The 18,079-nt window shown below is 43.6% G+C and overlaps 1 protein-coding gene across 4 annotated transcripts; it reads left to right on the top strand.

Annotated features, from left to right (window-relative positions):
• Positions 1-1,231: 1,231 nt before the first annotated feature.
• ARRDC3 (arrestin domain containing 3) lies at positions 1,232-16,825 on the top strand. 4 transcript variants are annotated; one of them, XR_009484576.1, is made up of 9 exons: positions 1,232-1,597; positions 4,887-4,968; positions 7,487-7,634; positions 8,879-8,981; positions 9,373-9,629; positions 10,058-10,214; positions 10,870-11,024; positions 12,394-12,611; positions 16,801-16,825. XR_009484576.1 is itself a non-coding variant. In XM_059833283.1 (8 exons), exons 1-8 carry the CDS (start codon positions 1,318-1,320, stop codon positions 12,448-12,450), a joined length of 1,221 nt encoding a protein of 406 aa, XP_059689266.1. In that variant the 5' UTR covers positions 1,232-1,317; the 3' UTR covers positions 12,451-15,119. The 4 variants fall into 4 exon arrangements, 3 of the variants coding, with proteins under 3 accessions (XP_059689266.1, XP_059689265.1, XP_059689264.1); XM_059833283.1 differs by lacking the exon at positions 16,801-16,825 and having other exon boundaries at positions 4,905-4,968; positions 12,394-15,119; XM_059833282.1 differs by lacking the exon at positions 16,801-16,825 and having other exon boundaries at positions 4,902-4,968; positions 12,394-15,119.
• The last annotated feature ends 1,254 nt before the right edge of the window (positions 16,826-18,079 follow it).

Below are 18,079 nucleotides of genomic sequence, written 5' to 3'. Positions count from 1 at the left end.
ACAGCTTCCTGGAAAAGGCAACTGCTGTGCTTTTCATCATCTCTGCAGATTCTCCCTGAGAGAGGTGGATGGTCACAACCGACCCAGAATGGGAAGGACGGGAGCTGTGCCCTGAGCTCCGTGGATGAAGGTGCATCCCGTTTGGCTGATGGCTTTCACATGTCCTGCAGCAACTGCAGACCAGAGAGTTGTGGTTTCTATGTCTCGTGGAAGACACAGTTACCTTCTAAATTGCAGAAAAAAGGAAAAAATGTGCGAATAAACCTATGCATGAGACCATCTGCTTCTAAAGACATGAGAGCAACAAGAAAAGCATCAGCAGGAAGGGAATTAAAACACCTCTGCTTCTCTTGCAAGTTATCTTTTAACGGTTGGACTCAATGATCTTAAAGGTCTTTTCCAACCTAAATTATTCTGTGATTCCATGATCTAAGGAGGTACGAAGGCTTACCACAAGATGGTGCAAAAACATAGAAAGTCTTAACACATTCGCAGGACACAGCTGCACATCTTCCCTAACAAAAAAGTATGAGAACCTCCACCAGGTGTCGGGTCAAGAGAAATTACTTCTTTTTTGCTTGAGAAAACCACTAAATACAGAAGGGCTGAACTTCTAGTGGCGCGCCTCAGCGCGAACTCCCAAGGCACGGCGGCTTGGGGAAGGTTACCCACAACCATCACACGCCTCATTGAAAACCTCTTGTCACTGGGAAGACAGCAAGAATTAGCAATGCAGCGTTAAATGACTGAAACCAAGAAATGGCACCACGGGGGTGGGTAAAAAAAAAGAAAAAAAACAAACCAGCAGCGGAAAAGAAACACCCCAACCGGGGGGAACCGGGGGGAACCGGGGGGAACCGGTGTTTGGCAGGGCAGCCTAACCCTGGCAGGGGTTTGTCCCCCTCCCCGTCGCCCCCAAACGCGTCTCCCCCCCTCCGCGTCCCCCCTCCCCACCGCCGCCGCAGCGCGGCTCGGCGCGCCCCCCGGCTGGAGAGAGCGGGGCGGGGCGCTGGCGGGAGAGGAGGCGGGGCGGGGCGGGGCGGCGCATGCGCACTGGGGCTTGTTTGTCACACGGCTTATAAGGCGGGGGCCGCGGCTGCTCCGGCAGCGCCTTTGTGGGGAGAGCCCAGCGCTGGCATCAGCGCCCGCCCTCCCCTCCCCAGCGCCGCCCGGGCTGGGGCCGGGGCTCCCCGCCGTCCCCATGAGCGGGCTGTAGGGTACGCGCCGCCCCGATCTCCCTTCGCCTGAGGGGTTTTGGGGTTTTTTTTTCTTTTTTTTTTTCTTACAGTATATTTTTCTACACTTTGCTATACAAACATGGTGCTGGGGAAGGTGAAGAGTTTGACGATAAGCTTCGACTGTCTGAATGACAGCAATGTCCCCGTCTACTCCAGCGGGGACACAGTCTCAGGAAGGGTGAATTTAGAAGTCACGGGGGAAATTAGAGTGAAATCTCTTAAAATCCACGCGAGGGGACACGCGAAAGTGCGTTGGACTGAATCGAGAAATGCTGGATCCAACACTGCCTACACACAGAACTACACGGAAGAAGTAGAGTATTTCAACCATAAGGACATCCTGATCGGCCACGAGAGAGGTAAGGGTCTCCCTTCGCAGCGCCCTTTTTTCTGGGAAACGGACGCATCTTTGCATCGGCTTTGGTTTATCCCCTTTTTTTTTAAGGATGCGGTTCGCTGTTGGTGGAGAGCAGGACATGCCGAGGGTCTTCTGGTGGGGTGGTGAGCCTTGGTGTTACAGCTGCAGGGGACGCGTCTGCGAAGTGCTGAACTACCTGCCCTTCCCCACGGCCGTCTATCAATACCTTATTTTTTAAAAAATGCATTACCTGCGCTTTTTTCCCCCCCGGGAGTATCAGCAGGGTTTGCCCCTCCGTGGGGAAAACGGCTGTGAAAGCAAAGGCAGGCAGTGAAGGGCTTGACTGGCAGCATCCCATCAAATCCTGAAATAGAAGGAAAGCAGAAAACCGGACTTTTTGACACATGGGGGGGGGGGGGTTCTGCTTTTCGGGCCGATAATCCGGTGATTCTGTTAAGGATGGCTCGTTATTGCCAGACAAAAAGATTCCCCGTGGCTTATTTTGACATACGCTATCACCACCCCACGTGTAATATATATATTTTTTTTTACCCTGCAAATCGCTTTAATTCCCCTCGCCCCACCCCTGGGGGGGGGGGCACCCCGATGTAAAGATGGGTCCAAAAAGCCTTGATGGGGAGAAAGGATTGGGGCGGGGGGGCGTTGCGTAATGGGAGCATCCCTCCCAAAACTGGGGAGGAGGGGACCTCCTGCTCCCCCCCAGCCCCATGCATGGGCTGCGGGGGGGGGGTGTACCCCCTCCCCTCCGGCTGGCAGACCCCCTCGGCGGCAGGGTGAGAGCGCCGGGGGGGTGGTGGTTTTGGGGTTTTTTTTTTTCCGAAGTTTGCAGCCTTTGTTCGAAGCGGTTCAATCCTGTTTGGGACCGGTCGGGGGGGGGGGGTGCGCCGCCTGCTCGGCGCAGATTGGCCGCACGCGTCAGGTGGTGGCGATGACTTAATTCCCTAGCAGAAGAAAATAATGTTAAAAACCGGTTATGTAATTTTGGTGCTGCTGGGTTGTGGGTTTTTTTTTATATTTACTGCAGGGACGGGATACTTCCCTTCCCTTTGGGGAAAAAAATTGTAATTTTTGAAGAACTCCGGCTGCAGGCCCATTACCAAGCGTTTCTGAAATTAACGCTGTAGCAGAGCTGGGGGCTTTTGAGCTTTTTTCTTAATTGTGCACAGCTCGCTAACGAGGTGACTCGTGGCCCAAACCCTCCTTTACGCCGCAGCATTAGAAATCATTCGCCCGAGCGAAACTTCACGCACCTCCGGGTCGCGGGTGACAGAAGCCTGCGGACACGGACGAGTCTCCCGCGGCGGGACACACACACATACACACACACACACACCCGCGAGTGGGGTGTGTGCGGGGTCGGGGGGAAGGCGACGCGCCCCGCCGCTCGCTGCCGGCGCCCGCGGCCGAGTTTCAATGACTGCCCCGGGCGCCTCTCCCCCGAGCTGGCGGCTGAGGCCGCGCCCCCCGCCCGCCCCCTGATTGGCCGGCCGGGGTTTGTTGGCCTGTTGCTAAGGCGATGCCAGCCGCTGATTGGAGGGGCGCTGGCCGCGGGGAGCAGGTTCCCCTGCCCGCAGCCGGCGGGCGCCGGCAGCCCCCCGGGGGAGAGGGGGCACTCCCCTGAGGAGCTGGCGCGGGGACAGCCCCGCTCTGAGGGCGGGTGGCGGGACGCCCTGCGGCCAGGCACGTCCCCATCGCCCCCCCTACCCCCCCGCCACCCACCCACCGGTAACGGCCCCTGAGGGGTCTCGGCGGGGCGCGGAGAGCGGAAGGCGAGGGGCGGGCGGCGCCCCGCCCTCCCTGGGCCGGCGGGGAGCGGAGCTGCCGAGCGAATGCGGCGGGTGTAACGTATACCGTATGTATATGAGCGGCTGGCTGGGGATCCGCTCGCGCCGGTTTAGGCCGGTCGGCTCCTGCTCCAGCCTGGCCCCTGATTGACAGCTCAGCACTTGTTTACCACAGCTCCGCCGCGGTCGCCCGGCTCGGCGGGACTGCTGAGCTGGCAGAAAGGGCGGGGGGAGGCAGGACGGGAACTTGTCTGTGAGGAGGAGATCGCCGTGCTGGGAAATAGAGCCGCGACCGAGAGCAACGCTCCCCCTGCCTCAGAGAAAAAAAAAAATTTAAAAAAAACACCCACCCGCACGCTGATACACATTGTCTCGCCCTTGCGGCGCGTTTTCCTGACATCTATTTCGTGACACTGCGAGCTGAAGGTCCGTTTGTGTCTATAGCTTGCTGGTGGGGGCTTTCTTTTTTGTGCTTTTAAGATACTCGGCGTTTGCTGTGCGCTACGGGAAGGGGAGCATCGGCGTTTCTGTAGGACAATGGGAACTTGAAATCCTCCTGTGTGCCTCCATTAATGCTTCAGACCATTAAATAGAAGCAGTTGCCTTTCGCATTGTCTCGCTAAATCCTCTTTTATTATTCCAGCCCTTTCTATGTGTGCGATGCTCAGTTATTTTTCTCTCAACTTTCTATTTTGGTGGAGTCAGCGTTTTTCTGGTTTTATGATAATTACGTTGGAATAAACCACAAATTTGTAGCAGCATTTAAAGCAGCACAAGAAGTCATGACCATAAAAAAAGATTCTCTGTCTTGGTGGAACCAGCAAATATCAGGGTCTTTGCTATCCAAGCAAGATCAAGTTAACCTGCCAAAAAAATAAAAAGTTTAGCTGTAGACAGTGTTAATGGGGCAGGCTGCCATTTTTCAGTGCCCCTGAATTCATCTGGTACTTTCCAGGTGGTGCTTGTACACCCTTTTTTTTTTTATTCTCCCCCTTCTTTTTTTGGTGATTAATTTCTGGACACTGTTGCCAGGCAGGAGATAAAAGGAAGCTGAATTACTAAATCTAATCTTGCACACCAGGCTTCGTGCAGATCGCTTAATGCTGTTAAAGAGCCATCTCTATTTCATTTTAGCTGGGAGTCACAGTGGAAACATGATTTCCATTAGAGATCTTGCAGGCAGGCCTTGAAATGGCAGCAGTTGCATCTGTGTTAGTGTTCAGAGGTGGGATTATAAATTAAGGCAAATTAACCTCTGCTTCTCTGTAAGGTGTATCTGGCAATCTTGCCTACCCTGCTGTAGGTAAGATTTGGCCCTGCATCCAGCAGTTAATATGAATGGGTCAGAGACCCTTCTTTCTGGGACACCATGTTCGTGAGAGCTGTAATGAGAATGTAAAACCCTTTTATTCTGTAAGAGAAGCCCATGTAATGTATAAAATGTGTGCAGGTGGAATAGCATATTGTTTGTTTTTCCCCTCCTAGATGATGACAATTCAGAAGAAGGCCTTCACACCATCCATTCGGGAAGGCATGAATATGCATTCAGCTTTGAGCTTCCACAGACGTAAGTGCCCGCAAGCATTCCTCGGGCCCTGCTGCCCACCTGCCTGAGCAAAACTCCTGTTGTGGGTGGAGGGGAAACCTTTTCAATGGTAGTAGGAATTGTGCTCTGACATCCAGTGGAGGACATAATCTCATTAAACTGAAGAGGTTGCTTTTAAACTGATACACACTTCCTTTTTTTTTAAATTTCCACAAAACGGGAGCTCATTGCTGCCCAGTTGCTCACTTTTGACCCAAGTCCTAATGACTTACTAGGTCTTCCAGTATTTTACCCCTTCACAAGAGGAGGGAGAAGAACTTGGAACTGTCACTGGAGTACTGCAGAGTGGCTGAGATACCTTCTAACCCAACCAACAGTTTACTGGAGCCATGCAGACCAGCAGAACTAGAGATAAGATCACAGCTAAATTGTTTGGGCTCAGTCTGGAACAGATGTGGCCAGTTTAACTACCTTTGAACAAAAGAGGAGGTTGTTATCGTATAAATAGGATGCCTGTACCCAGGCTGGCCTTTATGCAGAAAGCCTGGATGGAAAAAAGCAGAAGGATGGGTGGATGAAGCAAGAAAAATTCCCGTACCTAATCCCATACGTCTCAGAAAGCAAAGGTGAAGCAAGGGTGAGAGCAGAAGTATTAGGATAAAGATTGTTCCCCCACCCTCCAAGTCTGAAATGTGTAATGTCAACATACACAGAGGAGTTACCAATATGGAAATTAGCTAAAATAAAGTTGCAATAAAATTAAATACACAGTAACAGAGGGAGCTGACATGGATGGAAAAAGGAGACTTGCTGTAAAAGGCAAGCAGTGAAGTCATTAAGGTTGAAAAAAATTGGCAGTGTGTTATGCAAAATAGCTCAGCACCTAATATTAAAGCTAATAAACCATCTGTTTATTAGAGGTGCTGGTTTTAGCAGAACCTGCAGATGATAAACACTTTTACAGGTCAGTTTCAAAGTAAACAGCACAGGACTTTACAGTAAATCTTACTGGAGCAGTGGAGAAGACCTGTATGCATTGAGGTTTTTTTAAAGACAATTTCGCATTCCCTAAAAATCTCAACTAGAAAAAAGAAATAAGGCTACTACTGATCCTACCTTGAGTTGGAAGGGGCATTTAAATATGAAAAAACCAAAACATTATACATGCTCATGAAATGCTTAGCTTGAAGTGAAGCAGATAGCCAGCAAAATATCACAGGCATTGGTCAAAACACAGCTTCTTTTTAAGTGACCTGAAGGAATAACTGTGAAACCAGCTGTTGATAATGCTGGAAAAACAAAGGCTGGTATTAAAAACCTAAAGTTTGACACTGCCTACTTACTTGTTACTTCGCATGCATAGAACACTTCCAAAACCTAAACTACAGCGCAATGGTGGAAAGAGAAGGCAGACACTGGCCTTACTGATATTTTTTTTCCCCCTAAATAATATGGGGCAGGATGAGACATTGAAGACCAATTAGAAAATCCTTTCATTTGAATTATGGGGGTGGGGAGGGGGGAAGTAGACATTTCAGATGTGCAAATAGAGAAGTCAGACCTGTAACTGAAAGAATCATTCCAGTAAGGTACTAGCATGGCTAGTATTATTCCCTATGGAAGATATGGAAGCTTTGGAAATAATTTATGTTTAGTTTATATATTACAATGTATTCAAAATATAGTATAATAGCAATAAATTACTTGCATGAAAAGATAAGTTATGGAAAAGTACTGTTAACTGGAGATAACTGGAATATAAAGGTCTTTTGTCTTTCATTTTATGATGTTACAGGAAAAAAAGGTGATGCTGAAAGGTTTGGAGATCCTTTCCACATCGTTTTTCCTCCAGCTCTCAAAAAGGACTACTTTCACCTGTCAAAGTTCAGAGCAGAATAGGCTTAATGACTTTATGAAGATATATGTGCTTACATATGTACATCTATATACAATATACATGTTTTAAACTGGTTGCATCAGGGTAGAGGAAAATTAGAAGGTACTCAAAATAGCCTCTCTCTTCAGAACTCTAAATTGAGATACTTACTCTGCTTAAGGCAAAACAAACTACGAAAGTGCTGAGTTACAGCTAAAATTAACCTGACGCTGAGATACCAGCCAAGTAAACATAGACAATGATTTACAAAATGATATCAAAAAAATAATTGGCTGATACTAATGCTAATTTTAAGTTGGTAGTCTTAATTTGGCCTTAAAAGGGCATGCTTTACTCTAGATGTGAAAGTGGCCTCTTCAGTTTAAAGGACTTGTGTACTCTCCTGGCATTTTCTAGTACAATTCTTGATTTGATTCTTAAAATCTCTGCAAAACTATAGTAGCAGGAATTGGAGATGATTTTTTCTCCCATGTTTAATCTTGAATTTTTCTGAGATATGGAAACTTTGCAAATAAGTTACGCTGCATTAAATACCACACTGCATTAAAAATGCAGTTCGATGTACTAATCCCTGATCTGACCAATTGTATCATCATTAGACAGAAGGACTTTACTCAATTTTGACCTTTGTGTCCTGCACAGACCACTTGCTACCTCATTCGAAGGCAGACATGGCAGTGTGCGCTATTGGGTGAAAGCCGAATTGCATAGGCCTTGGTTTCTACCAGTAAAATTAAAGAAGGAATTTACAGTCTTTGAACATATAGATATCAACACTCCTTCATTACTGGTAAGAATTGACAGAATTATTCTTTGTTTCTGGCATAAAAATAATGAAGTATAATAACTGAAACAATATCCACATCTAATTTTACCTAATATTTATTTGCTAGTTTAATTACAGCTGATCTTCTAAGTATTACATCAGTTCAGCAACTCTTTAACTACTGGTATTTTGAAAGCTACGTTTTCCTGTACTTGGAGTTGCTTCACATTTAAGATCTGTAAAATGGCTTTGTCAATTTAAATTGATAATACTAAATTGTAAAATGTCACTAAGAAGGAAAATTTTGAGAACTCTTCCTCTTTGATTTTGAATAAAGAATAATCTGTGGAAAGAACAGTGAAACTTAAAAGAATATTATAGTAAGAGACTGCTAACTTAAAAATGCAAAGTAAAAAATGTACTGGCGTGCATAACTGATAATTTCCATATGGATAGTTTTGTACCAATGGGGAGAAATTATCATAATTCTGTGTAGTCTTTTTCCGAAATGTTACTTAACTAAAATAATTTGTATCACAACTGCTTTCAATGAGGATTTGATTTCAATCTAGTGTAAAAGTCCTTTTTTTTCCTCCTTCTTCCTCAAATTCTAATCTATGGAGGGGGGAAAAAAACCCTCAAAGTCCATTGAAATAGGTTTCTTGTGTGTATGGGTGAAAAATCAGACTTGCCAAGGGACGTTGGCATTGCACAAATTCCATTAAAATCAAAGGCCTTCCATTTGACTTTAATGGGCTTTGGATCAAGTCCTAAATCCTGATACTGTGTAGAATAACCAAGTCTGTTTAATATAGATGAAACAGGATTATTCCAGAACAGAGGAAATAGCAGGAGTCAAGGTTACAGTACTTTAGCTTAGTTACCGTTTCTGCAGTACAGTGTATGGGAAAGATGTTCTAGTTCACTGATAAATGAAAAGCCCTGCCAACAATGTGTTGGGATATGCAGGCTATCAAGTCTTTTCTTAAGTTACACAGTATTTAAGTATAAAAACTGTTTTAAGTGTAACTGTAGTATGAAGTGCAGCAGGAAAAGCAGTGTTAGTCAGTAATGGAATTGGAATAAACGTTATCTGCATAGTGCCATTTAAACTGCTGGAGTTTTTTTTCTCTAAATAAAACTAGCTATGTTTCTCAAAGTATGTGATAATAAGTACATTATGAAAATAATTTTTTGTGCTAATTAAAATAGATAAAGAGATTCATGGAACTTCTAATTAAACAGGCAATGTTGTTCTTTTCTTGCAGTCACCCCAAGCAGGCACAAAAGAAAAGACTCTCTGTTGTTGGTTTTGTACCTCAGGCCCAATATCCTTAAGTGCCAAAATTGAAAGGAAGGGCTACACCCCAGGTACGTAACAGAAGTAATTATAGGAAATGTTTTTCCTTCCCTTTTAAAGCAACAGTTTGTACTTATTGCTTTTATATAAACAAAATATTTAAAATGTCCTTACCACCTCAGTCTGCATTCAGCAGTCTTCTCGATATTTTCTTAACTACGACTGATTTTGTTAACAAATGCTAGCTGTATCTCCAGATTGTTGAAGGACATCTGCTTCTATTAGACGTGTGCATTTCTCTTTTAGATTAGCTTGTGGTGATCCTATTCCTATTAGCATCAGTGGATATTCTTCAAGGGAGAGCATTGCTAGCAGTGTTGAGTGCATTATAACAATACACAGAAAGGCATTTTGCTTAAGCTGCCTTGTAAATAAAAAGAACATGAAATTGTTTTGTTTCAGGTGAATCAATTCAGATCTTTGCTGAGATTGAGAACTGCTCTTCCCGTGTGGTGGTGCCAAAGGCAGCCATTTACCAAACGCAGGCATTTTATGCCAAAGGGAAAATGAAGGAAGTGAAACAGCTTGTTGCCAACCTGCGTGGGGAGTCCTTGTCGTCTGGCAAAACAGAAACCTGGAATGGCAAACAGCTGAAAATTCCACCTGTTTCCCCTTCAATCCTCGACTGCAGTATAATCCGTGTGGAGTATTCACTGATGGTATGTTAGATGGTCTGTTTCATGTGAGCATGAAGCGTTTTCATCATTCCTTGCGAATTGCTAACAAGGCATTCTGTGCTAACTAGTGACAAAAGAAATACATATCCTACTATTAGTGTCCTGACAGGAGTTTTGTATGTAAATTCAGTTTAAATCATGCATGTTTTTAAAACCATTCTGGTGTACCAGCTAAGCAAATGTGTTATGAGTAGGTGACATTTCCATGTGAGGGCTCATGTTAAGAATCCTGAGCTGCTTTTGACTGTGGGGAAGCTTCTTGTCTTCATAGGGCCATTGGCCCTGAAACAGACAATAAGAAACTTCAGTTGCTTGTGGGAAATTCCATGGGCAGAGAACTTAGTCTAATAATTATGAAGTGCTTGTACAAACCTATGTTTTAATTATACACCTGTTTTGTTGTTCTTTAGGTATATGTTGATATTCCAGGCGCCATGGATTTATTCCTTAACTTACCACTGGTCATTGGTACCATTCCTTTACACCCATTTGGTAGCAGAACATCAAGTGTGAGCAGCCAGTGTAGCATGAACATGAATTGGCTTGGTCTGCCTGAAAGACCAGAAGGTAACTTGACAGTACAAATCCCAATCAATTTGCAAGTCTCTCTTGATTTTTTTTTTGGTCTGCTTTATTCATTGCTGTCATGCAAACAGACCTGAATTACATCCTTCATAATAAAGCCCACAGGAAATCCCTTCTGCATGTTTCCTTGCCACCCGCTTGTTCTCTGTAAGAACAGAGTTCCCTCCCTGCCTTCTTTTATCAAGGACAAGCGGTGAAATCCATGTCATTCATTTCAATGGGAAATCTCTCTTGTTGAAGGAGAAACTCTGCATCTCCTCCCCTGTGTTTTCACATATCTAATAAACATCCCCTTTTATGTACAAATCCCAGACCCGGATTTGTGGAGTCTGAAGGAATACAATGTTCTATCATTCCTACCTGTACAGAAATTCAGTATTCTCAGTATGCTTTAAATTTTAAGAGGATAATTAAGCCACAATAAGCAATGGCCAGTCTGCTCTTGGATTTGAGCGTAATCTTAAAACAAAACAGCCTACCCTCCCTTTCATGTTCAACAACTGTTAAAAAGCCACTGAAGTAATATACCTACCTGCTGGTGCGTTTTATGATGATAAAAGTTTAATATTTTTCATGCTATACATATTGACATGTATAAGAACTTGTCGTTTGAACTGCATGTGCCTTTTCCCTGCAGCACCTCCTAGCTATGCAGAAGTGGTCACGGAGGAACAAAGACAGGCCAGCCTTGCACCCATAGGTGCTTGTGATGACTTTGAGAGAGCACTTCTAGGACCATTGTTTGCGTACATCCAGGAGTTCCGTTTTCTGCCTCCACCCCTCTATTCAGAAGTAGGTACAGGTAGAATATGAAGATTAAGTCACTGTTTTTTCTGAACTGTCTTGTGGAATAAATGTAGGAAGTTGATTTCTCCCGATGGTGATTTCGTTTTAGTAAAGTGCAGGTGAATTGCATCAAGAGTTTTCAGGATTCTTCACAACTCTCTTAGAAACTTCCAAACTGTTGTGTACTATCTTAGCAACTTCATTAAAACCTTGTGTTACATATGTAATACATTGCATTGGTTAGCACAAAGATTTTAGGTCTATAGATGCACAATGTGCTTATGTTTTTCAGCTCTACTTTTTTCTAAAACTACTCTGCATTTTTTGTTTTGTGTCTGTAGGGCTTTCAGAAGTCCCATCTAGAGAAGTTACAAAGATAGCCTTTCTGATGTTGGTTTCTGTAAATACACAGTTCTCCAATATGTCTGGCTGCATTTTTAGTTCTGTGCAAGCCACTCAATAACTGTGACATAACATCAAAAGCTTTCCATGTTCATTTTTCTCAGGCAAAAACAGTGGTATAGGACAAAAGTGTCCTTTGGCTAAATCTTGGCTGAATTCACCCATTGTTGATTTTTTCTTTTCTTCTCTTGAAACACTAATCTGCTATTGAGTGGGCAGAGAGAGGCATGGGTTTTGTGTGCTGGAGACTTCTCTGAGGACTTTTCTGTAGCTTAACCCTAGAATACAACTCAAGTCCTTTTCATTTTAGGTACTTAAAATTTAGAAAGAAGCCTTTTTGTCCTCAGAAAATGGTTGTATAAGATTAACTGATAAGAATGTTGACTAAACTATATACTGCCCACTAAACTATTCTTACTATCCAGTTTTGGAGACCTAAGTTAGCAGGTTGTTCCCCTTCTTCCTTTTGTAGAATGGAAGAAGAGATAAGGAGTGGAACACATGAACTTCTAAGACTTCTTACAGGGTGTTTGAGGATTAACTACTTGTAAATTAAAAGTAGAATGACTTTACTGATAACTTTGTCTTTTGAAGGAAAATGTCTTCTGAAATCAGTTAAATATTTCTTAAGTTACACTTCTAGTGATGAGTCGTCTTTTTAGTGTACAGTAAATGATGCAAAAGATTTCTGTGCTGCTACAGCAGATTTTTCAAGTTTTTTATTAGTTCTCTGTGCTTATCCTTGAATTACCATCAACCTATAGTTTAAAATTTTCTACTAAGTTACTAATTTTTTAATTCAAAGTTTTGTCTAATTTACTAGAGGTTTTTCAGTTACTTGAACTAATCTTTGGACTGGCAATGCTGTTTATGATTGTCTTAAACTTGTCAGTTTTGGTGGGGGGTTGTTTGGATTGGTTTATTCCTAGCAACTGAGACTAAAAATGCCTTGGGTTTTTTCTCTTTTGGGTAGATTGATCCAAACCCAGGTCAGCCCACAGATGACAGACCGTCTTGCCCCTCTCGTTGAAGGAATCCATAAAAAGCTGCCTCGACTTGGGTTTTGAATTGTACCTGCCATGCTGAAGGTCAAGGCGTCGTAGTGGAGACACGCTTTCAAAGGAAGTGGTGTTGCTCTTGCCTGTATGGTGAATAAATGAAAACAACCTGTGATCATGCTACAGTAACATGGTAGGACTGCTCCACATGCTTGAAGACCTGAGCTTCCCCCCCTTAAATACTGGCACATACTAGGAGCAGCCTTACTAACCTACAGTCATGTGTGTCAAAACACTCAAACCACCTTGTAAGAGAGGGATGGCTTCCTCTTATGATTAGAAATTTGCACATGCTCATTGCTTATGTTGTGCGGTTCAGTGTCACTACAGCTTTTTCTCATTTATGCCGGACTGTTGTTACCCTCCTCTTACTTGTTTGTGGTCCGCACAATAAGGAGCAAAAGAAAGCTTTGGCAAAAAACAACAGCAACAGACTTTGACAAATGCACTGACTTTTCTTTTTTTTTTAATTTAATGTAGCCTGGACTTTTACCTGCATATGCACATGCTCAGAATTGTCCCAGTAGGCTGATCATGTATCACCTTTTCAGCTTGGATCCTATTGTGGATTTATTTACAAACATCAAATGCCTTCAAGCCAATCCTTCTTGCTGTATGTTTTGCAGCCTACTGTAGTAGATAAGCAACAGATGTGGGGCTGGGGTGGGGGGGGTGGAGAGTTAATAGAAAGAAACTATAGACTTCATCAAGATTGTATACCTTCTTGATTTCTTTTCAGAATTTGTTGCCTTTCTACTATTATCGCAAAGCAGCATTTTGTTACAGACTGCCTAAAAATCACTTAATCTCAGGTGAACTCATCACTTGCCAAACTGTTGGAATGCTATTTGTTTTGTTACGTTGCACTGTTGAGTTACTTCTTTCATTTTTTTGTTTTGTGTTTGTGTTTTGTTTTTTGTTCTTTATTTGAGAGGGGGATCTGGAATAGGGACATACACAAAAGCTATAAAACCCATGCTCATTCCCATTTCTCTTTCTGTATTATAAAGAGATGTTCAAGTTGTGAAGCTTTAAAAAAAAAAAAGGCACAAATTAAAGCAGCACCAGCAGACACCAGCTGAGCCTCAAAAGAATTTTAAAAGGAAATAGTCATACACTGTCTAGGATTTGTAGACAGATCGATATCTTAAGTAGTAGGGATGGGAAGGGAAAGTAAATTTATTTTTATATATAGTTACCTAATCACCAAAAATTCTATATGTAATGAGTCTCTAGTAGAAAGTATATTTCAAACTGCAGGAAAAGCTTGGACTATGCTAAGAGCTCAGTTTGTGCACTTTGTATTATCTTCAGGGTTTATGATACAGTAAAAATAGTAAGACTAGAAGTATAATTAAACTGGGCAAGATCAGTGTTACCAGCCATACTCAGATATCAGTTAGCTAGAGTTGCTTTGATTGCATCTTCTGTGGTACTCTCAAGAGCTTTAAAACAGACAGAACAGTGCATTTCACTGTATATTCATCCAGAATGCAAGAAATTACATGGAAAGAGCACTCACCCTTGAGAAAAAAGAGTGCAGTGGAGCAGTTAGATGTGCTGACACCAATACCAGCACTTACATGCTAGAGATTTATAATAAAAGTCAGCTTTCCTTTTCAGAAATCGTGTCACACAGACCGCTGACAAAGGGACACGCTTCTGGTGTTGACGAATTAAGCAAATCAAGATGTAATCCATCACGTTATCTATCTCCTTGTGCAATAAAACAGCTCGGAAGGGAGCGGGAGAGGGGAGGCTGGTGTTTCTGCGTGGTGCTCGTTCTTAAAAACCTCTGCCTTGTTTTTAAGGCTTCATAAATGTGACAAAATAGGCTTTTCCATAAGTGGCCTTTATGAGAACATGAACAGTAATTCATGTTTCAAAAATGACAACAGGGTGATAAAATATAAATGAGTCACGTTTTAAGTGATTCAGTTAAAAGGCTTGGGCTTTAAGCAAGAATATTGGATGAGGAGGAAATTGGGTGATGTCTTACGTTATTAGGCCAATTTTGTGAATGTCCCTTCCCTCTACCCTCTCCAACCAGACAATTTTAAAAGCTGATGGGATCGTTGGCATAAAAGGGCATTTGGTGGTTTTACTTTTTTTTCCTTTTTTGTTACTTTAACAGACTAGGGAACAATTGCTGATATACATAGCATTAAAGTACTTATCACAATATAATGGGAAATTGCATATGGAGCAGGATTGACCAATCTGGTAGTAATTGATGTGGTATCACAGCCTTTGTGATTAGGGTGAAAAAGTCTATAACCTTACCAAATAAAGACTTTCAGTTTAAATTATGTTGTTAGTTGTTCAGAGGCATTACTCTCCACAAGTATTGGTCAATTCTCAGCGTTCTAGAACACGCGGTTCACAGTTGTAGCCCAGTATTTGGTATAGAATTCTGATCTGAATTAGGAAAAAGTAAGTAAAATCCAAACATTAGAGAAACAAAGTGCAATATTAAATGTTTGCTTTATAGATTATATTCTATGGCTGTTTGTACTTTTCTTTTTTTGTTTTTAGTTTTGGTGCTGAATATGTCCTTGTAGACTCTGTTTCAAGAAGACAAATATGTGGAAAACAATTTAATTTTTCCTATTGCTCTTCCTTGTGGAAAATAAACTTTTGTAAAAAAAAAAAAAATTTAAATGTTTTCAGTGTAAGTCATAATTCTTTATGCATGACCTAAGTATTTTATTCAAAAGATGTCTGTGTATAAAATAGTAACTGCAAGGATCACATAATACAGGAACTTGCTATAGGAACACATAAACTAGATCAGGAAAAGTGATTTCTGGAACTACCGTCACCAAGTACCACGAAAGCCTGGTTTCGGCACCCTTGTCCCCTTTTATTTACATTGGTGACCTCTCGGGGCTGGGTCCCAGACGGTGAAACCGCAGTTCCCTGTGTCGGAAGGTGCCAGCCACTGGCAGGACACACATGCCTTTCCAGGACACCGTGTTTGTGTGTCACAGCAGCTGTGGTGACCCTAGCTCCAGGCGTCTGGTCCTTTCCAGGATGTACGGCTGGGGGGGGGTTCAACATGTGTTTTGGTGCGTCTGAGAGGAAATTGGGGAAGGGGAGTGACTTCAAAGGTCAGGTTTGCAGCTGGGACTGGGAAATGTAGCTTGGCAAAGTGGGGTGGAGAAGGTGCCCTTTACCCTTGCCTTGGAAGGTCCGGCATGACCATATGTTGGAAATGTCCACCTGCCATCCGTGCCCCGTTCCATGGAGCTCTGCTAGGTGTTCATACAGCTCCCCAGCGTGCTGGCGGCGAGGCCCTGCTGCGGCGCCTCGCTTCCGCATGCCAGGCACAGCTGAACCTCTGACAAAACGGATTGTCGTCATCCCTCGGTATCAACATGTTGTTTGACCTCAGAGAAGGTTCAGCAGGCGAGCAGCCAGGGGCTCGGGCGGCCGGCATGCCCGGTTCCTCTCTGTTGGTGTTCAGGGTACCGGGGACCACTGCGTTCCCATAGTACCGTACCCTCGGTTTTGTGGTGCAGCTGTTAATGTGGGCAACCCAAACATCTGATCTAACTCTGTGCATAATACAGTAGGACCTCCCTCTGTGAAACAGAGCGTCTCAGCTTGGTTTTGAGTTTGTAACTTACAATTATGGAGAATCCAGGCAGTCTTTTTAGGTTTTTTTTTTCCTCCATTAATAACACAGTTAGTCATTTTTGCCTGAGTTCTGGTTCAAACCAGTAAGAAACATAAAAAAGGTTGTCTCTCATTTTGCTCATCTGCTTGGAGCTCCTTCATAGCAGAGTGACAGAATGTTTTTTTTCACAACCCTTCTTAGTAACCCAAGTTTCTAATGCTATGTGGCAGAGTTACAATTTAAATCAGCATCATTGAAGGGACACACACTCCTGGCAGTTCTGTGCAACATTTTCTTCAAATCTTACATTTTTAGACCAGCACCTCTACTTAACAATTAGTTTAAGCTTAGCTTTTTTGTCAGCATTATTATAAAGTTGGAAGTTGTCAAGTTTTATTATTTGAGATCTGGTTTTCTCTCTTTTAATGCAAATGTTTCTTATTTTGAAGTATTAAAATACCTGTGTGCACATACAAACCTGTGCTACACCAGGACATAAAACTAAGGCCTCTCTTCCCCATCAGCTGTCCATAAAAACGTACAGAAGGGTGGCGAGTTACAATGCTTGAGCACTTGAGCTTCTGAGAGACACAAGGCGATGTTGCAAAATTGACCAACACCTTTTCTGGCAATTACCTAGCTAAAATACATACCTAGCACTTTTTAACCCTTTCCTAGGTTTAAGCCTTTTTGTGTTTTACAGAAATGAACCACTAACTCGCCGTGAACTCCAGCTGCCTTAGCTTTCCACAGCACGGCCACAAGCATGAAGCCCCGCTGCGGAACTGAAGAAGGGTCTCCGGAAGCAGCACGTGAAGCTGGGCGTCCACCCAACAATGGGCTTCCGACAGGAAAACGTCTTTGCCCAAGTGAATGCTGCCGATTTGAACCAACTCCTGTGACTGGAGGTACATGGCTATGAGAGTCAAATGCCCTGCGCAGATTTTCAGTAGGCTAGTGTTGCAGGAGGACAACTGCTCCTGGGGACGTAGAGTCCCGACGTCCCACGTGTCGTGGATTTTGAGCAGAGCCACCCTTCAGAGGTCCACAGAGACTTGAGGAGGTACCAGGAGTTGCACTGCATGACCGTTACTGTGGATTTCAGCTCCTAGATTTTGGGTTTTTAGTGAAAACCACTTACAAAGGCACATTGTCAGGCACGTTCCACCTGCCCTCCAGACCATATCCTGGAAATAGGAGAAAAGTAACCTATTTCTTTTCCCAGCAATCATTCACTCCTGGAACTCCTCCACCTAGTTACAGCATGCTATTTTTAGAGCTGGATCTCCCTATCTCCTGACCCAAGACATTGGGACAGAGTGGTAGCTTCTGAGTAGAGGCCAGGTGCTGTCATGAAATCCGAGTTGAACGGTGTACCTTTCACCTAATCCAGCTCACAACGGGCAAGATTCAGAGTTCAGAAAGACGCTGCGTTTTGAGTTTGCTTCAGGCACTTTCCTATAATAAATGTTTGTCGTATTTGGATGAAAGACAATGACCTAGAACGGAGAAGGTGAGAGCTTTAAATATAAAAATTGAGTTGTTTAGGAGATGTATTTTTAGGGGGGTAGGAATATACCATTAAAAAAAAAAAAACGCATCCAGAAACTAATGCCAAAGCCTGGCACTATGCATTAATTCTCTCCCGCTCCAGCAGTAGAGCCTGACGTCTGACACAAGAAAAACTGAAATCTAAAATGGTGCATTCCGTCTCCCACGAGCAGCTCCCTGTAGGGTTTCCAGCTGGGGACACTGGAGGGAACGGCCAAGAGCACGGTGGTCCCCATCGCTCCTGCGCATCGCTGCCGAGGGACTCACCTTCCGTCTCAAGTCTCGCCAGGCCAAAGCGTGCCTTTGACTCGCCAACTCTCCACCAAATGCTTGGGGATGGGGAGGACAGACAGGACCCATTAGCTGTTTAATAAATGTTATTTCCAGAATGAACTGGTGAGTGTGATGCCATTCAGTCTTTCTCAAAGGAG

This window comes from Gavia stellata, chromosome Z (assembly GCF_030936135.1).
Source record: "Gavia stellata isolate bGavSte3 chromosome Z, bGavSte3.hap2, whole genome shotgun sequence".
In the NCBI taxonomy this organism is placed as follows: domain Eukaryota; kingdom Metazoa; phylum Chordata; class Aves; order Gaviiformes; family Gaviidae; genus Gavia; species Gavia stellata.
The sequence above is the reverse complement of the archived record's forward strand: the minus strand, read 5'-3'. Positions and strand labels throughout refer to the sequence as shown.